At 42.4% G+C, this 16,223-nt stretch overlaps 1 protein-coding gene across 6 annotated transcripts in view; it reads left to right on the top strand.

Annotated features, from left to right (window-relative positions):
- Positions 1 to 16,223, top strand: part of LOC308458002 (proprotein convertase subtilisin/kexin type 5-like) — a 167,837-nt gene that overhangs the window by 125,554 nt on the left and 26,060 nt on the right. For all 6 annotated transcript variants that reach the window (XM_080972454.1, XM_080972455.1, XM_080972456.1 and 3 more), the window contains one exon: positions 10,862 to 10,965. In XM_080972454.1, the coding sequence (XP_080828580.1) occupies positions 10,862 to 10,965 (104 nt within the window). The remainder of the gene's footprint in view (positions 1 to 10,861; positions 10,966 to 16,223) is intronic.

Genomic DNA, 16,223 nt, shown 5'->3' with positions numbered 1-16,223 from the left:
GCACACCCTCCTTCTTGGCTGGCTGGAGAGAGAGTGTGGGGGAAGGAAGGAACAGGAAATACTTCTTTGCTGCTTCTTTCCTCCCGGAAGAGGAGGGGAAATATTATTACATAGAGCCTTTTCTACCATTTATGTTTCTATGGTCTGAGTCAGCCTATTAGCAATAGAACTCTATGGTCTTAACCGCTTCACATGCTAACTAGCAAAAAACATTCATTGTTAGATTTGACTGAATAGCTCCCACATTTTTAATATTCTGCTTTGTTGTTTTTTCATGGTGGCATTTGGAAATAGTCTGCTTATCCCAGCCCTCTTAAAACCACGTGTACCTTCATATTCTGCTGCTGACATGCTTGTACAAAAACATCTCTCCTTAGGATAGATGACACCAGCAGCCTAAGGATTCATTTTTGAACCTGCCCATTTAATACACTGTCTCTAGTCTGAATGTGTGACCCTCTAAACAAGATGAACTGGTTGTTGCTGCTATTCCCAAGTAATTGAGCCCTTTGGTCAAGTAACTGAGCCTATTAAGTTTGCACAAATAGGGACCTATGAATAATTCAGAGGATAGGGTGAAAGCAAAGAACTCTTTATTCTTCTGCCCCCTTCCTTTCCTTTGAAAGAAATTAACCATTCCTCCCCCCCCCCCCCAGTTCTTTCAAAAGAGAACAAAAAATTATCTCCCCCACTCCATTTCACCATGCAAAAGAATCCTTTGAAGGTGAAAATTGAGATCTGAGGATATTCTCTGTTGGGTATACATCCTGAGACCTCAGTTTATGAACCCTTTTTTGGTCCAAGGCATCATTTTGCAGTTGCAAGTGTTAGACACAATTCCTTAACTGGGGGGGGGGGAGGCAATTGGAGCACCTTTTACAGGTTTAGACTGATACGCTAGCTGCAGCACTATCTAGAGACAGGTGATTTGGCCTCAGTTCATCATGGAATAGTGCGTCTAGACTAGACTGATGCAATGTGCTCCATGTGGAGCAAATTTTAAAGACAAGTTTGGAAATTTCAACTGGCACAGAATGCAGCTCCCTGGTTATTGGTGCAAATAATGAGTTTGGACCATATGACACCAATACTGAAACAGTTGCACTACTTACCAATGAGGTTTGGGGCTCAATTTCAATTTCAAGTTCTGGTTTTAGCTTTTAAATCCCTATATTGTTTTGGACCAGATTACTTGAAGGACTTCGTCATCTATATTCTTCCTTTTTATGATAAACTCAAACACAATCTGGTTTACACATAAAAATATGAAATTACAAAATAAAAATACTTAATAAAACAAAGTATGAAAATTTTATGTAAAGTAGCACAGCAGACGTTATGCCACATTATGCAAATGAACAGTAAATGTTAAAGGCAATCAGCCATGTTCTCCAGTAAGGTGGGGATTGTGCACACTTTCTCCAGACATTGTTTAGAACAGAATTGAGCTAATTATATATATTTTCCACTTCTAGTTTTTCAAATTTACTATCTTTATAAATCCTTTGGGGACATCATGAAGAGTGAGGGCAACTCCTTGTGAGCATCACATGAGGAAGATTTGCCATTTGTTTTTTGGCTGATGGGTCCCTATTTCACACACACACACCCAACACCCCTTGCTCATTTTTATTAATGCTAAACATTCTGGAGTGCACAATCCAAAAGCAGTAAGCAAATGCTGATGAGCCATTTGGGGATTCTTTTCTGGCAAAAAGATAGTTTGGTTTTTGAAATGTGGCCAGTTATCTATCGGTATCGGTTATTAGTCTTGCTAATACATTTTTTTTTCAGCTTTCAAGAGGCTTAACAAGAGGTTAACAACTATCTCTTGGGAGGTTAAATGAGTGCTGAATCAATTAAGATTAATGAGTTTTTTCTCTGAGTCAGTGATTCGCCTAGGAAAGGATGCAACTTTGATATATTTTGCATCTTTCTAGAAAAAGTGCTATTTTTCTAGAAAAAAAGGTGCCAGAACTGAAAAAAACCCTGCATCTAGTTTATTCTACATACCTTTAAGGGGGGGCTATCCCTGCACATACCACATAATTCTGAGTCAGAAAAAGCAACACGTGAAGCAACTCTGAAAATCATGTCTGAGTCGTGGTGGTGTTAAAGGGCCAGTTGTCGTGAGGCTCACACATAGAAGGGAAACAGCACTGGCAAACAACACTCTACAGCTGTGTTTGAAATTAACAGATCCCTTTTCTTCTAAGGCAGCTACCATGCTCAGTGAAAATGTAACCCAGGGCCAGGAGTAGCTTCGGTACTTTGGGTTTGCCCCATGCTCCATATATGCTGGGCAATGACTTCTGTGGAGAGTTACATTCTGAGAGTCCATATATTCAGCCTGCAAATTTAATCAAACTGAAGTTCATTAATTCCTTTTTTCTGGATCAGAGAAATGCTGCGGATGTAGTATATCTTGATTTCAGTAAAGCTTTTATCAAAGTCCCCCATGATATTCTTGTGGGTTGAACGAGGCAACTGTTAGGTGGATTTGTAGCTGGTTGACCGACCGAACCCAAGGAGTTCCTTGTCAACTTGGGGGGGGGGGGAGTGACAAGTAGGGAGCCACAGGGTTCTGTCCTGGGCCTGTTGTTGTTCAACATCTTTATAAATGACTTGCATGAAGGAATTGAGGGGATGCTCACAAATTTGCAGGTGACACCAAACTGGGAGAGGTACCGTATTTTTCGCTCTATAAGACACACCAGACCACAAGACGCACCTAGTTTTTGGAGGAGGAAAACAAGAAAAAAAATATTCTGAATCTCAGAAGCCAGAACAGCAAGAGGGATTGCTGCGCAGTGAAAGCAGCAATCCCTCTTACTGTTCTGTCTTCTGGGATAGCTGCACAGCCTGCATTCGCTCCATAAGACGCACACACATTTCCCCTTACTTTTTAGGAAGGAAAAAGTGAGTCTTATAGAGCAAAAAATACAGTAGCTAATTCCATAGAAGGCAGAATCAGAATTCAATATGTCCGTAACAGATTGGAGAACTGGACACAAGCTAACAAAATGAATTTCAGTAGGGACAAATGTGAGCTTCTGCACTTACGACAGGAAGAACCAGGTGCACAAATATAGGATGGGGGGGCACCTGGCTTGCTAGCCAGTACATGTGAAAATAATCTAGGGGTCTTGGTAGACCCTAAGCTTAACATGAGACAACAGTGTGATGCAGCAGCAGCAAAAAAAAAGGCTAATGCTATTCTAGGCTGCATCAACAGAAGTATAGTGTCCAGATCAAAGGGAAGCAATCAGTGGTACCTTGGTTTGCAACCGTTTTGGATTACAACCACGTCAAACCTGGAAATGCGTGTCCCTTTTTTTGGATTACAATGCATTTATTATTATTTTTGGATTACAACCCCTTTTGGGGGGGGAGGCCCCACTTGCAAAAGCGCACCTTGGGTTACAACCTGTTTTGGTTTACAACCAAACCTCCAGAACAGATTATGGTTGTACACCAAGGTACCTCTGTAGTACTACTCTATTCTGCCTTGGTCAGACCACACCTGGAATACTGTGTCCAGTTTTGGGCACCACAATTTAAGCATATTGACAAGCTGGAACATGTGCAGTGGAGGACAACCAAGATGATCAAGGGTCTGGAAACCAAGCCTTATGAGGAATGGTTGAGGGAGGTGGGTATGTTTAGCCTGGAAAAGAGGAGACTGAGAGAAGATATGGAAGTCATCTTTAAGTGGTAGGTCCATTGTGTGGAGATGATGGCTATTTGGTGACAAAGAGAAGGTGGAACTACTCAACACCTACTTTGCCTCTGGTCTTCACCCAAAAGGAAAGTGATGCCCAACCTGGTGATAACAGGATAAATGATGTAAAGAGGAACCTGCAGCCCAAGATAGGAAGAGAGGAGGTAAGCAAACACCTGCCTGCTTTAAACAGGAGGAGATAAATAGCCATCTTCCAATAACTCAAGGGCTGTCACATGGAAGAGGGAACATGCTTGTTTTCTCCTGCTCTGGAGGGGAGGACTTGAACCCATGGCTTCAAGTGACAAGAAAGGAGATTCCAACTAAACATTCAGAAAATCTTTCTGACAGTCAGAGCTGTTCGACAGTGGAACGGTCTCCCTCAGGAGGTGGTGGACTCTCCCTCCTTGGAGGTTTTTAAGCAGAGGTTGGGTGGCCATCTGTCATTTATGATCTAGTTGAGATTCCTAGATGACCCTTGGGATTACTTCCAAGTCTATGATTCTATGATTCTTATTCCCTACACCCAGCGCTCCAGTGCAAGAGGTGTTTCAAATAATTAGAGTCCTCCTTTACATCAGAATGCAGGATAATGATCCTGGTTGTTAACAAACAATAGTTTCGACTGACCACAGTTTTCCCAGTTTGGGTGTAACTTGGGAGTAATCCCAAATTTGAAAGTAGAAGCCTCTTTCTCCATTCTCTGCCTTGTGACTGTGCTGAATGAGACGGGGGGAGTACATGAGCCTGAGGCTCATTCCTATGATGCTAGAAACTCTTAATTTAGTTCTGCATTTGAAACAGCCCAATATATTACAAATTAAATGAATACAAGAACCTTGAACCTGGTCTGACAACATAGGGCTAGCCAATAGAATTTTTTTTAGCACTGGTGTTACATTTTTTAGCACTGGTGGTTGTCTGTCCCCGCCAACTGTTTACCTGCAGCATTTTGCACAAGCTGGAGTTTCCCAACCAGGCGCAAGGGTGGCCCCACATGGAGCACATTGCGATAATCAGCTCTTCAAGTTACAAATGCATGAATCTCCATGGCCAAGAATTGCCATAGTAGCTCTAGCTGGTGAGAAGGATTGATCCAGGAGACTCTCAAAAGAACAGCAGCAAAAAGTACAGTAAATGCTTGAATTTGCAAACCTGCCAGAACCCTATTTTTTATTTTTTTATTTTTAGAAAATTGGTCACAGCACAACTAGGCCCTCAGTTCATATGCTGCTCATGCCTACTTCAAATGTCGGGTGAAATAGATTTATTTACATTAAGAAAATTTAAGTTGCATATCTAGTAATTTAAATAGTAAGTAAGTAGTTAACATTGGATAAATTAATCAAAATATATTTGTTAATTAATATTAGGTACAGTAATATAAAACATGACTGTTGAGCATGCAGGAGATAAGTAGGCACCACAGTGTCCTCTAGTGACAGCAAGACTTAACGACAACCCAGGTACACACAGTGAGAAGGGGGACCCTGGAGAAGCTAGAGGAGCCTGGCTGTACACCGCAGTTCTTAAATAAGGACCAAAACAGAATGGCCACCACAGTGGAAATTATTGAAAAATAGGACTCTCTCTTGTACTTTCACCAAAAGGAAAAGTTATATGTCTCTGTTCTGTGCTTTGTACTGCGAAATGCAATCTATGTTGCAGTAGTGAGATTTGGTTCAGGGTGGTCTTGCTCAGAGTTTTTTAATCCATGCCTTTTTGCAGCTATGGTAATTGGAACACTGTATTTTAAAATGTTTGTGAATTTGCACATATTATGTTTGTTCAGATTTATTGACACATATACAAATGAGAAGTTACATTATGCAATCAAGAGTGTTGATTTGTTTTTCATTTCTTGATTATTTTGGTCAAAGGGAAAGAGGAGGGGAAAACCTTTGATCACAAACCAGCTCATTCCCATAAGTGTTTTTTCTCCCCTTGTGTTGGGCACATTGCAGGTATATTTAATAAGAGCATTCACTAGGGAAATTATGTTAAATAGTGGGTAGACATAGCAGACGACGCAGCGATTTCTCCAAAGCAGCTCTTTATTTGTAAGCTGGAACAGAACTGAGCAGCAAACAGCTCAGCCGGCCTGCTTTTATAGGCAGCCGGCTGTCAACATTGTAGCAACAACAACCCAGGGTTTCCCGCCTAAATAAACTGATGTGGACCTGAGTGAAAACTATATACCGTATTTTTCGCACCATAGGACGCAGTTTTTCCGTCTTAAAAACTAAGGGGGAAAGTCTGTGCGTCCTATGGAGCGAATGCAGGGGGGAGGCAGGCAGGAAAAGCCCCCAAGAGCCACACACAAGCTTCGTGCGGCTCTTGCAGGCTTTTCCCCAGGAGGGAGAAGGGACTGACGCAGTCAGTCAGTCCCTTCTCCCTTCTCTAGAAAAGCCTTGCGCAATCTCTCCAGCCGCGGGAGGCTGAGCAGGGCTAAAGAGGAAGCCCGGGCAGCGAGCGCGATCCATCCCCTCGCTGCCCGGGCTTCCTCCTTAGCCTTGCGCCTCTCCAGCCGCGGGAGGCTGATGAAGGCTAAAGAAGCCAACTTTTAAAAAATCTCTCTGTCTCTTTCTCTACTTCTTTTTCTTTTTTCGTCCTTTCTCCACCCCCTTCTTTTCCTCTGGATCAGTGTTTTTATCTAGATTAACGTTTTAGTTTGGAGGGGGGGATATTATAAAAAAGGAAACTTTGCAGGTTTTATTTTAGTATACAATAAAAACAGATTAAACAAAACACAAAAGGAAATAGCACAGAAGAAGAAGAGAAAAGGGAAAGCCATTTACCAGAGGTAGATCTTAACCCTTGCCTCACCTGGGAGCTTCTTTGGGCAGGAATTCCCTCGGCTTAAGTGGGGTGGGGGGAGAGTGGCAGGTAGGGGGGTACTTACCTAGACACTGAAGCCACATGTCTCTCCAATGAAAATTGGGAGTGGGCATTGTGTGAAGTGGCTGTGGATCTCCTGCCGCAGAAGTGTAGGACTGTATAGAGTTGGGAGGGCCACCCGAGGGTCATCTAGCCCAGCCCCCTCACAATGTAGGAGTTACAGCTAAAGAACGCCAGGCAGATGGTCCCCCAACTGCTGCTTAAAAGCCTCCAGTGGTGGAGACCCCCAACACCTTCCAAGGTCATAGAATTGCAGGGTTGGAAGGGAACCCCAGGAGTCATCTAATCCAGCCCCGGTGGACAGCGGGCACGATCCATCCTGTTGCGCAAGGCTAAAGATGCTGCTCAAGGCTAAAGAGGAAGCCAAGGCAGTGAGCGGGATGGATCGCGCTCGCTGCCTTGTCTTCTTCTTTAGCTGCGCTGGAGAGGTTTAGCTCCTGGCTGGAGAGGTTGCACGGCTATGGATCCCGCTCGCTGTCTTGGCTTCTTTGCTCTTTGGGGCTGGGGGGGGGAACCCAGGCTTCCCCCACAGCCCCGAGAAGCTCTGGGAGAAGCTTGCTCTTTGGGGCTGGGGGGGGGAATAATATTTTTTCCCTTGATTTCCCCCTCTAAAAACTAGGTGCGTCCTGTGGTCCGGTGCGTCCAATAGAGCGAAAAATACGATACACAATACCCCTGGTGGCCAGGGTGAGAACTTCAATACATAACACCCCTCCCCACCGAGATAAGGCATTAGTTACAATCATAGTGGTTCCATTACATACAGCAATACGTTTATTGGTTTCAGTAAGGCACATCAGCATATTAATTGACCCTATTCACCATACAGCTTTACATGTGCAGTTTGTCCAGTGATCATAGTCTTTTAAATACGGGCTACTGGCCTTGCGGATTTTCTGGGCAGAGAGTTCAGCAGCTTCTGAGGCCATGGCCTTCTCAATGGCTTTCTGCAGCGTGAGGTCTGGCTTGGCGAGGAGTTGCCGTTGCAGACGGATGTCCCGGACCCTGCAGACGATTCGATCCATCAGGGCATCGTCCAAGTCTCGGAACTTGCAGTGCATTGCAGCCTGTCGGAGGGCGGTGGTCTAGTTGTTAATTGACTCCCCCTTCCTGGTTCCAGTGGTAGAATGCATGGCGGGCAGCAATCTTGGACGGCTTTGGCGCGTAGTGGTTGTGGAGGCTTCTCTATAATCGTGTCCCACTGTGCTGCCAGGACTGCTTCAGGCGCAACCAATGCTCGGGCCGTCTCAAACACCTCAGGCCCACAGAGGCTGAGGAATAGGCCTCGCTTCTGCTCCTGTGATACTTCTGTTAGCTCGTTGGTTTGGAGGTAGCAGTCGAACCGAGTGAGGTAGGAGTCCCATGATTCAGAGGCTGGGGTAAATGGCTGTAGAGGCACAAGTGAAGCCATGATTCCGATGCCGATGTGGAGGCGATGGATGGAACACAGTGCTCTAGCCAGAACGGTCAGCTCTGAATTGGTTCTGCTCTGTGATTTCGCTCCGTGATTCAGCTCATCTTTGAGAGTGGCCGCGTCTGGCTGTGCTCTGATGTCCATCGATCCCACCTTCGTCGCCAGTGTTAAATAGTGGGTAGACATAGCAGACAATGCAGCGATTTCTCCAAAGCAGCTCTTTATTTGTAAGCTGGAACAGAACTGAACTGCAAACAGCTCAGCCGGCCTGCTTTTATAGGCAGCCGGCTGTCAACATTGTAGCAGCAACAACCCAGGGTTTTCCGCCTAAAATAACTGACGTGGACCTGAGTGAAAACTATATACACAATTCTCCTGGTGGCCAGGTTGAGAACTTCAATACATAACAAATTATTGTTTGGATCGGGTTTAATACCACATAGGAAAGAGAAAATATTTTATTAAAATCTTTCATTTGAACACATAAACATTGTTGGTCAAAGTGAGGCCTATGCTTTAATTTTTTGCATTTGTGTTGCTAGTTTGTAGCAACAAAAGATAATTTTATATATTTAAAGCAATAAGTGGCATCTCCTATGTACAGTGGTACCTCGAGTTACAGACGCTTCAGGTTACAGACTCCGCTAACCCAGAAATAGCACCTTGGGTTAAGAACTTTGCTTCAGGATGAGAACACAAATCGCACGCCGCCGGCACAGCAGCAGCGGGAGGCCCCATTAACTAAAGTGGTGCTTCAGGTTAAGAACAGTTTCAGGTTAAGAACAGACCTCCGGAACGAATTAAGTACTTAACCCGAGGTACCACTGTATTTTATTGCAACATCTCCCCTGGAAATTATTAACATCATAAACTTAGTATGCATATTCATGGCCTCATTCTGTTTCCAGTGTGAACCTGGCAGAGTGGGAGCTCCCATCAATGAGTGTAGAAGAACTGGTGGAATCAATGTCCTTTTGTTGCCTAGGGGAATCCTAGTTTTACGCAAAGGCTTTAATGTTTGCATTACTTTTTGCATGTGCATTGATTCCTCATACTTTCATTTCTAGTTCCCTGAATCTGAAGTTTATCATCTTGATTGTATGCATATAGCTAAAAGCGAAGTGGCACACTCTCCTCAGCAGCAACACAAAGCACTTATTTCTCCTGACCAAGTTGAATTTTGAAAATCTCACAGATTTAATCTACAGCAGAAAATAACGAATGGCAATGCTTGCTTTTGTATAACATATCTACACATCCAATGTTTCAAAAAGCTAAACTCTTTGTCAGACCATGTTGTCTGGAATATATTAAAATGGATTAGGAAAATTACAAATTCAGCACTGTAGTTTGAAGAGCAGGCGCATAAAGTTATACTTCTTTTGTGTCTTCCCAGAATATTCACAGTTCACCTTTTTGAAAGTTTGATGATTTGGGGAATGTTTCCAAGCCACTTTTATTTGTATTAGTGGGAACATAAGAGCATTTATGCTTCAACAAACAGCCAAGCAGTTATAGATAGAAATTTGGCAGGCAATGATGAGTACTTGAGCTTTCATTTCCTACTTTTATTTTGTTTAATTTCCATATTTGTGAAATCAAGCATTATTTGAATCTTCTATGGTACATTTTATTGTTTAGTTGTAGGATTGGAATGCATATAATATTACCATTATTATTAAAAAATATTTGAGGAATTGCATGTGAAGTATAGTAGAAAATCTTTATGTGTTTTATTTTAAAGTGTCCAACAGCTGCATTTGTCCCAGTGCTATAGGTAAATTCTGTTGTAGGAAGAATATGGGTTCCGTTAAAAATTGAGCTGGACAAAAAAACCTTTTGAATTATCTGTGGGAATTGGATGGTTATTTTACCTGACAACTTAATCTCATCCATATTACTATTTTATTTCTTTTTACTGCTCAGATGCTTCTAGAGACTGGATTATTTTTTTTCAATCCTTGTGGGGTTTTTTGTGGGTGATCGACACATTGATGTACTAACATGAAAGTCAAGGATAACCTGGACATGAACTGTACTGATTGCTGCTAATTCAAATGTATTAGCAGACTCAGCATAGGAAAAGGGCAGCAAGACTAGCAGTAGTTGCTCACAATTCCATTGCTAACAGAAACCCCAGTTATACCTGAAAGCAGCCATAAGTTGCCTATTATTTCAGTGCTCTTGGACAGATAAGTAGTCTTACCATTTAGACACTACAGAGTTAAGCATTCTGTAAATTGTTTAAATAAATAAAAGAAACAATTATTTTCTTCTGTTAGTTTTTCTAGAGATTAAACCCTGGCAAAGGTCAGGGTGCAGGCAAATCTCGTACCAGTCTGGAACACTGTAATGTGGTGGCACTGAGGCCGGCATGGCCCCTACTGCTCTCTGTCCCCAGAATGCCCCATTATGGGATTTTCTGCAGACTCCACATCAGCAGTGTGACACTGGCATCGCTCTCTGGTCAGGGTCAGGGGAGATCATTAAGTTGACCTCGAAGACATCAGCAAGTGGTTGATGGGGAAAGTAGTTTAGGAACCACTGGTAGATGATATAGATAGATAGATAGATAGATAGATAGATAGATAGATAGATGATAGACAGATGTTCTTCCTGTAACTATGAACCACTTCATGCTTGTAAAAACTTTTCTGCCCTGAAAATTATGAAGATTGAAATTTATTGCAGTCTTTTAACGCTGTATATTGGCTTGAATACTTTGAGAAAGGTTTCTGTTCTCTGCTTTGAGACACTCTCCCCCCCCCTCCTCCTTGGGATTTTCTTATTTTTTTGTTGTAAAATGACTGTTCACTGTCTTTCCCTAGTCGACTACTGACATGGAGAGATATACAGCATATCATTGTAAGGACTTCACGGGCAGGGCATCTGATTGCTAATGACTGGAAAACCAATGGGGCTGGTTACAAGGGTGAGTATTCCCTTCCTATTCATCATTGCAAACTCTTTTTTCCACCTTCCAAAAGAGAAAAATCTCATACGCTTTGCCTGCCAGTTAGAGCTATTCTATTTTGATTAATAAGATAAACAAGACCATGAGGTTAAACGTTTGGGAAGTCTGCCTCCATGTGGCTTTACCAGCCACTTGTATCATGTAGCTATGCCATATGCAAGTTAGAGGAAACCGGATTGGAACAGTTAATATAGGTTGATTTTGGAGGCAAAAATGCTCTTCAGCTAACTCTTAGGCTGGGAAGCCTAAATGTGATTTTTAAGCCTGATGTTTAGCATAGTATTTACAACATTATGATTTTTTGAAAGTAGTGATCAAAACAACCCTTACCTAGAAGTAAGTTCCTTGAAATCAGTTAGACATATTTCTATATTATAAATTTAGGATCATGGTATAAAGCAGGGATAGGGAACCTGTGGCTGCCCAGATGGTGGACTCCAGCTGCCCTCAGCCCTGGCCACCACGGGCAATGGACAGGAATGATGGGAGTTGGAGTCCAGCAACTGCTGGAGAGCCACAAGTTCTCCATCTCTAGTAGAAAGGAAGCTAAACAACACATAGTTCCAAGTTCAAGTGCACCAACAAACTTCAAGATGTAAACTATTAGCTGTATGCCACCATTGTGCCAAAATAATAAATGACATCATTTACCACATTTGCAGAAAGTTGTTTTGTTTTTTTTAATGGTAGTCCTGGGGAAAATATTTGCCAATACAATATTACTAAGCTTATATGATATTTCCTTTATGCGATTTGTATGGATATTTAATTTCTGAATAACAAAAAGGCATAATTTAAGAAGGAAATATGACCCTTTCACCTTTGGTTCCTGAAAACAATAAAACTAAAATGGGCTGCATGCAAGTGGTGGGTGAAGTCAGGCAAAAAAGTGGGTGGAGCAATAGACGGGACTCTTAACTTTGCCTGGTGGACTACAGTCCAGCCATGCAAACGTCCTCTATCCAGGCAAGCAGCAGGCATTTCCGGACACATTCCAGCCCGCAAAAAACAGGCCAGGAAGGTGCAAAGCATGGCCAATTGGGGGAATGGCCTAGGGAAGAGACATGGCCGAGGGAATGTCCTGGGAGCTGGGTAGAGAGGCCACGAGGGCCACATTTGCTCCCCAGGGCTGAGGTTCCCCACCCCAGATGTATGTCATCAGGCAAGACTTGCCAGCTACTTTTCTCTGGGCATATTTTTTCATCTGTGCCCTATCTTGGCTCGGTATCATAAGCACAAAAATATATAAAATGGCAGGGCCGGAGGAAAGTACACTGTGCCATATTATGTGGGATATTGAGGCACTATTTTCATGTGGGATTCATTCACATGCTGGCAGATTCAGATTGCACAAAGTTGATTTAGAGTTCTTGGAACAACAACCCCCCCCCCCCAAAAAAAGGACCCAATCAGACCTTTTGCAATAGGGGATTTGACTGGAAAATGCACTGTAAAGAGTGAAGTAACAATTGCTTAGCACAGCATCATATAACCCTGCAAACAAATCAGAATGAATGTTCGAAAAACAGCCGATGTTGTCTAACCAAGCAAACTTCGTGCAAACATATCAGGATGAATAAATAGGTTGTCAGGAATCAACCAAATTCTTTGCATCACATTTTGTTTTCTGTATGTGCTCATACATGCTAATATCTAGAATACTATTTTTGTCATGTTTTCTGCCATAGTGGCAGTAATTTATGAAATCTATTGTATTTTACAGTATTTGTCAATATGTACCGTATTTTTTGCTCTATAAGACTCACTTTTTCCCTTCTAAAAAGTAAAGGGAAATGTGTGTGCGTCTTATGGAGCGAATGCAGGCTGCGCAGCTATCCCAGAAGCCAGAACAGCAAGAGGGATTGCTGCTTTCGCTGCGCAGCAATCCCTCTTGCTGTTCTGGCTTCTGGGATTCAGAATATTTTTTTATTGTTTTCCTCCTCCAAAAACTAGGTGCGTCTTGTGGTCTGGTGCGTCTTATAGAGCGAAAAATACGGTATATATGTGAAACATTGCAATATTCATATGCACTTGCAGTAATTCTGTGTCTTTTATTTTAAGCTGCTTTTGGGAGCCATCTGGTATATGTCAACCATATTTTAGGGTGGGGTTCACACACACACACACACACACACACACTGCCTGATTAATGCCATAGATGAAGGGATACCAAGAACAGAATGTGACCTAACAAAATTGTTCTATAATCTCATGTTGGATTTGGAAAAGGGGGAAAACTAAATGGCCCCCATCACTGTGGAATTGAGGAATCAACTTTAACCCAAATAAAAAGAATAGTTTTAAGTAAATTAGTTTGGCAATGAAAGCTGAGCAATGTTTCCAATAAAACTGTAGCTCTCTCTAAACCTCTTGTTAGTTTTGGATCAAGGAAAAGCAAATGATTTAGATTAAATAACAATATCCAACTTTGAATTTGATGTGAGAGGGGGGAGAATTGCACACTGCTGTTGGCAAGAATGGATCGGTACTTTACTATTGCACATGGCAATATTTCGTGTAATATTTCACTATTGTCCTCAACTACAACCAAGAATAACAATTAAATGCCTGTTTTTCATAGAATGAATTACTCTGATCAGACTGAGTTTCTTGTAGAAATGTACCATCATTCGCTTGATGGCTGAAACATATTTCTTCCATGACATGTTCTTACTAAGGCTTATTTGAGAAATTAAGGAAGCAAGCTTCTAAAACTGATTTAAGCTGCAATCCTAGCCCCACCTGCCTTGGAGTAAACACCATTGAATTCAGTAGGACTAACTTTGAGTAGACATGATTACTCTTGGTTACACCTTCCTAGGGATTCTATAGAACACTGTGGGACACTTCTGGGAAAACACGTTTAGGATTTCACTGTAACACAGGATGCGGGAGAACTGCCTTTTTCTGTGAAAAAATGAATAAGAAGCAAGTAGGGAAAAGGAAAGAATGCCTTTCTTTTGAAAAGGGAAATCAGAGGAGTAAAACAGCAAAAACCTGAAGGAGTCTCAAACTCAACAAAGAGTCAGTGAGAGCTGGCACCTGAAAGTGGGTCAGGATGCCTTTTCAGTGGGCTGATTAACTTGCTTGCATGGCAACGCTGTGCCTCAGAGCCGTTGCTCCTACCGATTTCAAGCCAGAAAACAGATGGAAAGAGCTAGAAATGCACCCATTGCTCCCCACAGTAATGGGAGATAAATGAGTGTGTGTGTGTGTGTGTGTGTGTGTGTGTCTTTATATTTGCTCCAGCTATGCATGTTGGAGAATGGGCTGCTAGTATTCACTATGACTATTTAGCAAACAGTGTTTTTAAATTCCCATCAGCCAAATGAATTCTAAGTATTCATTTTTTCAGCTCAGAAAACTACACTTTTATTTTCTAACTGCTTATTTATAGTGTGCTTTAATAGAAACAGAAAGCTTAATAGACTGGAGTGTGTCCTGCAAGGCTCCTTTTCAACCTGCTACTTCACCTCATACAACTTTTTGAATAATTAATAAAAGCTCACTCTTGCAAAAACAAGGGAACATCCCTTTTCTGTCCTTTCTTTGTAGGCCTCAGAACTATTGATCTCTATCTGCTATAGCTTACAACCCTAGGCGCTAGGTCTCAGGGGCCCTGCTTGCTGTGGGGGCCAGGCACCCACAAGCGCAGCACAGCTGGGCATGCACGCCATGGGGCATACTCACACAACATCACCAGGCCCCTCTATGTGCACCCGCTATGTCACCATACTCTGCTGCATGCATGAGGGATGTCAGCACGCCAGGGGTGTGATGACATGGCACACATGCCCTGTGGTGTGCACACACACACACCGTTGACATCACACAGCCCCAGGTACCTGCAGTCTTTTCTACATCAGGCAAAGACCTGTTTGTTTAGAGGTCATAGACTTTTCAACATAACTTTAGCTGATGTTAACTGCTGATTGGTTGAGTTTTTATTATCTATCCAGGATGACAGTTTTGTGTTTAGCTGCTTTATGTGTAATTTTAATATTGTGTGCCACTCTGGCAACCCTTTTGCTGAAGAAAAGTTATACAAATAAATAAATTAGCAGTAATGATATTCATAGTATTACAGCTGTTATCCCATGGGGATTCAGTGAATCCCTTGTGTAGGAATAACCCAAGCAAGACTAGGGTCCCTTCTTGGATTAAAGACTATCTAGATAGTCAAAACCACTGGAGTTACACCTCCCAGCACATCTTCAAAGTTTCCTAAAGATCCTGTAACCCTCCAGGACTCTACTGAGAAGCAATGCTAGCACATATACTAATTAATGGTTTGTTGGGGCAAGGACATAGTTTATGGGGGGAGGGAGCAAGAAGCTGATCTGCTTTTTCCCCAAATCAAACATCTCCATATCCCTGTGGCAGGTTTGTGGTCTGCAAAGCACCAGTATTTCAGGCAGGGAGATATGGGTATCCAGTCTCCTTGTGCCATACTTGATATCCGGTGGTATGGAGAACAGATTGGGGACTTCTTTTTCATAGCAGGAACATTGACATATGCAGGAGCACCAAAAAGATGGAGGGACTTTCCTTGCTCTGGCAACTAAGTGAGGTATAAGTGAGGCTTTCAGGGTTTACAATTGTTTATGGCAGAGGAACATAGCAAAAGTCAAAGAATGAGAGAAATAATCAAGCAGATGCCATATAGCTTTTTCCTTTTCTACTTCATGCTAGCAATCTGGCAATACTTCATTGCACAATTGTATAATGGAGGTGAGGTGAAGCTGTGAATTCCCCTTGGGGTGGCCTGAGTCCAGATGGGGCTGCCATGATGAGCTCCTTCACTTCAAAATGTAGCACTACATCACGTCACAGGGGACCATTCTGTGTAGTCTAGAGAAAAACTAGGCTTCATAACTGCACAGTTCCAATATTCTTTAAAGTAAGTGGATATTTCCCTCGTTTACAATACCTAAACAGTCTAAAAATTTTACTTCTTTTGGAGAGTCAAGCTAGTTGAGAACTACATCAGCAGGTGTCTGCCTTCCACATGTTTCTACCCTGCTTTTGTGAGTCACAGGTCACTTTGCTACTTGGCTCACAATGAGATCCCTTGCTACAATACTCACATTGATGTAAAAGTACACCTGAACATAATAAAGACATGTATTTAGAGCAGCAGAGAGGCTGCGGTGGCCTTTGGTAGCACAGAAATGACAGTATTTCATCAGCCTTTTCAGGTAGAGTTTTGCAGTTCG

Source organism: Podarcis pityusensis, assembly GCF_964106645.2.
Source record: "Podarcis pityusensis genome assembly, chromosome: 11".
Classification (NCBI taxonomy): domain Eukaryota; kingdom Metazoa; phylum Chordata; class Lepidosauria; order Squamata; family Lacertidae; genus Podarcis; species Podarcis pityusensis.
This window is presented reverse-complemented; position numbering and strand designations above follow the sequence as displayed.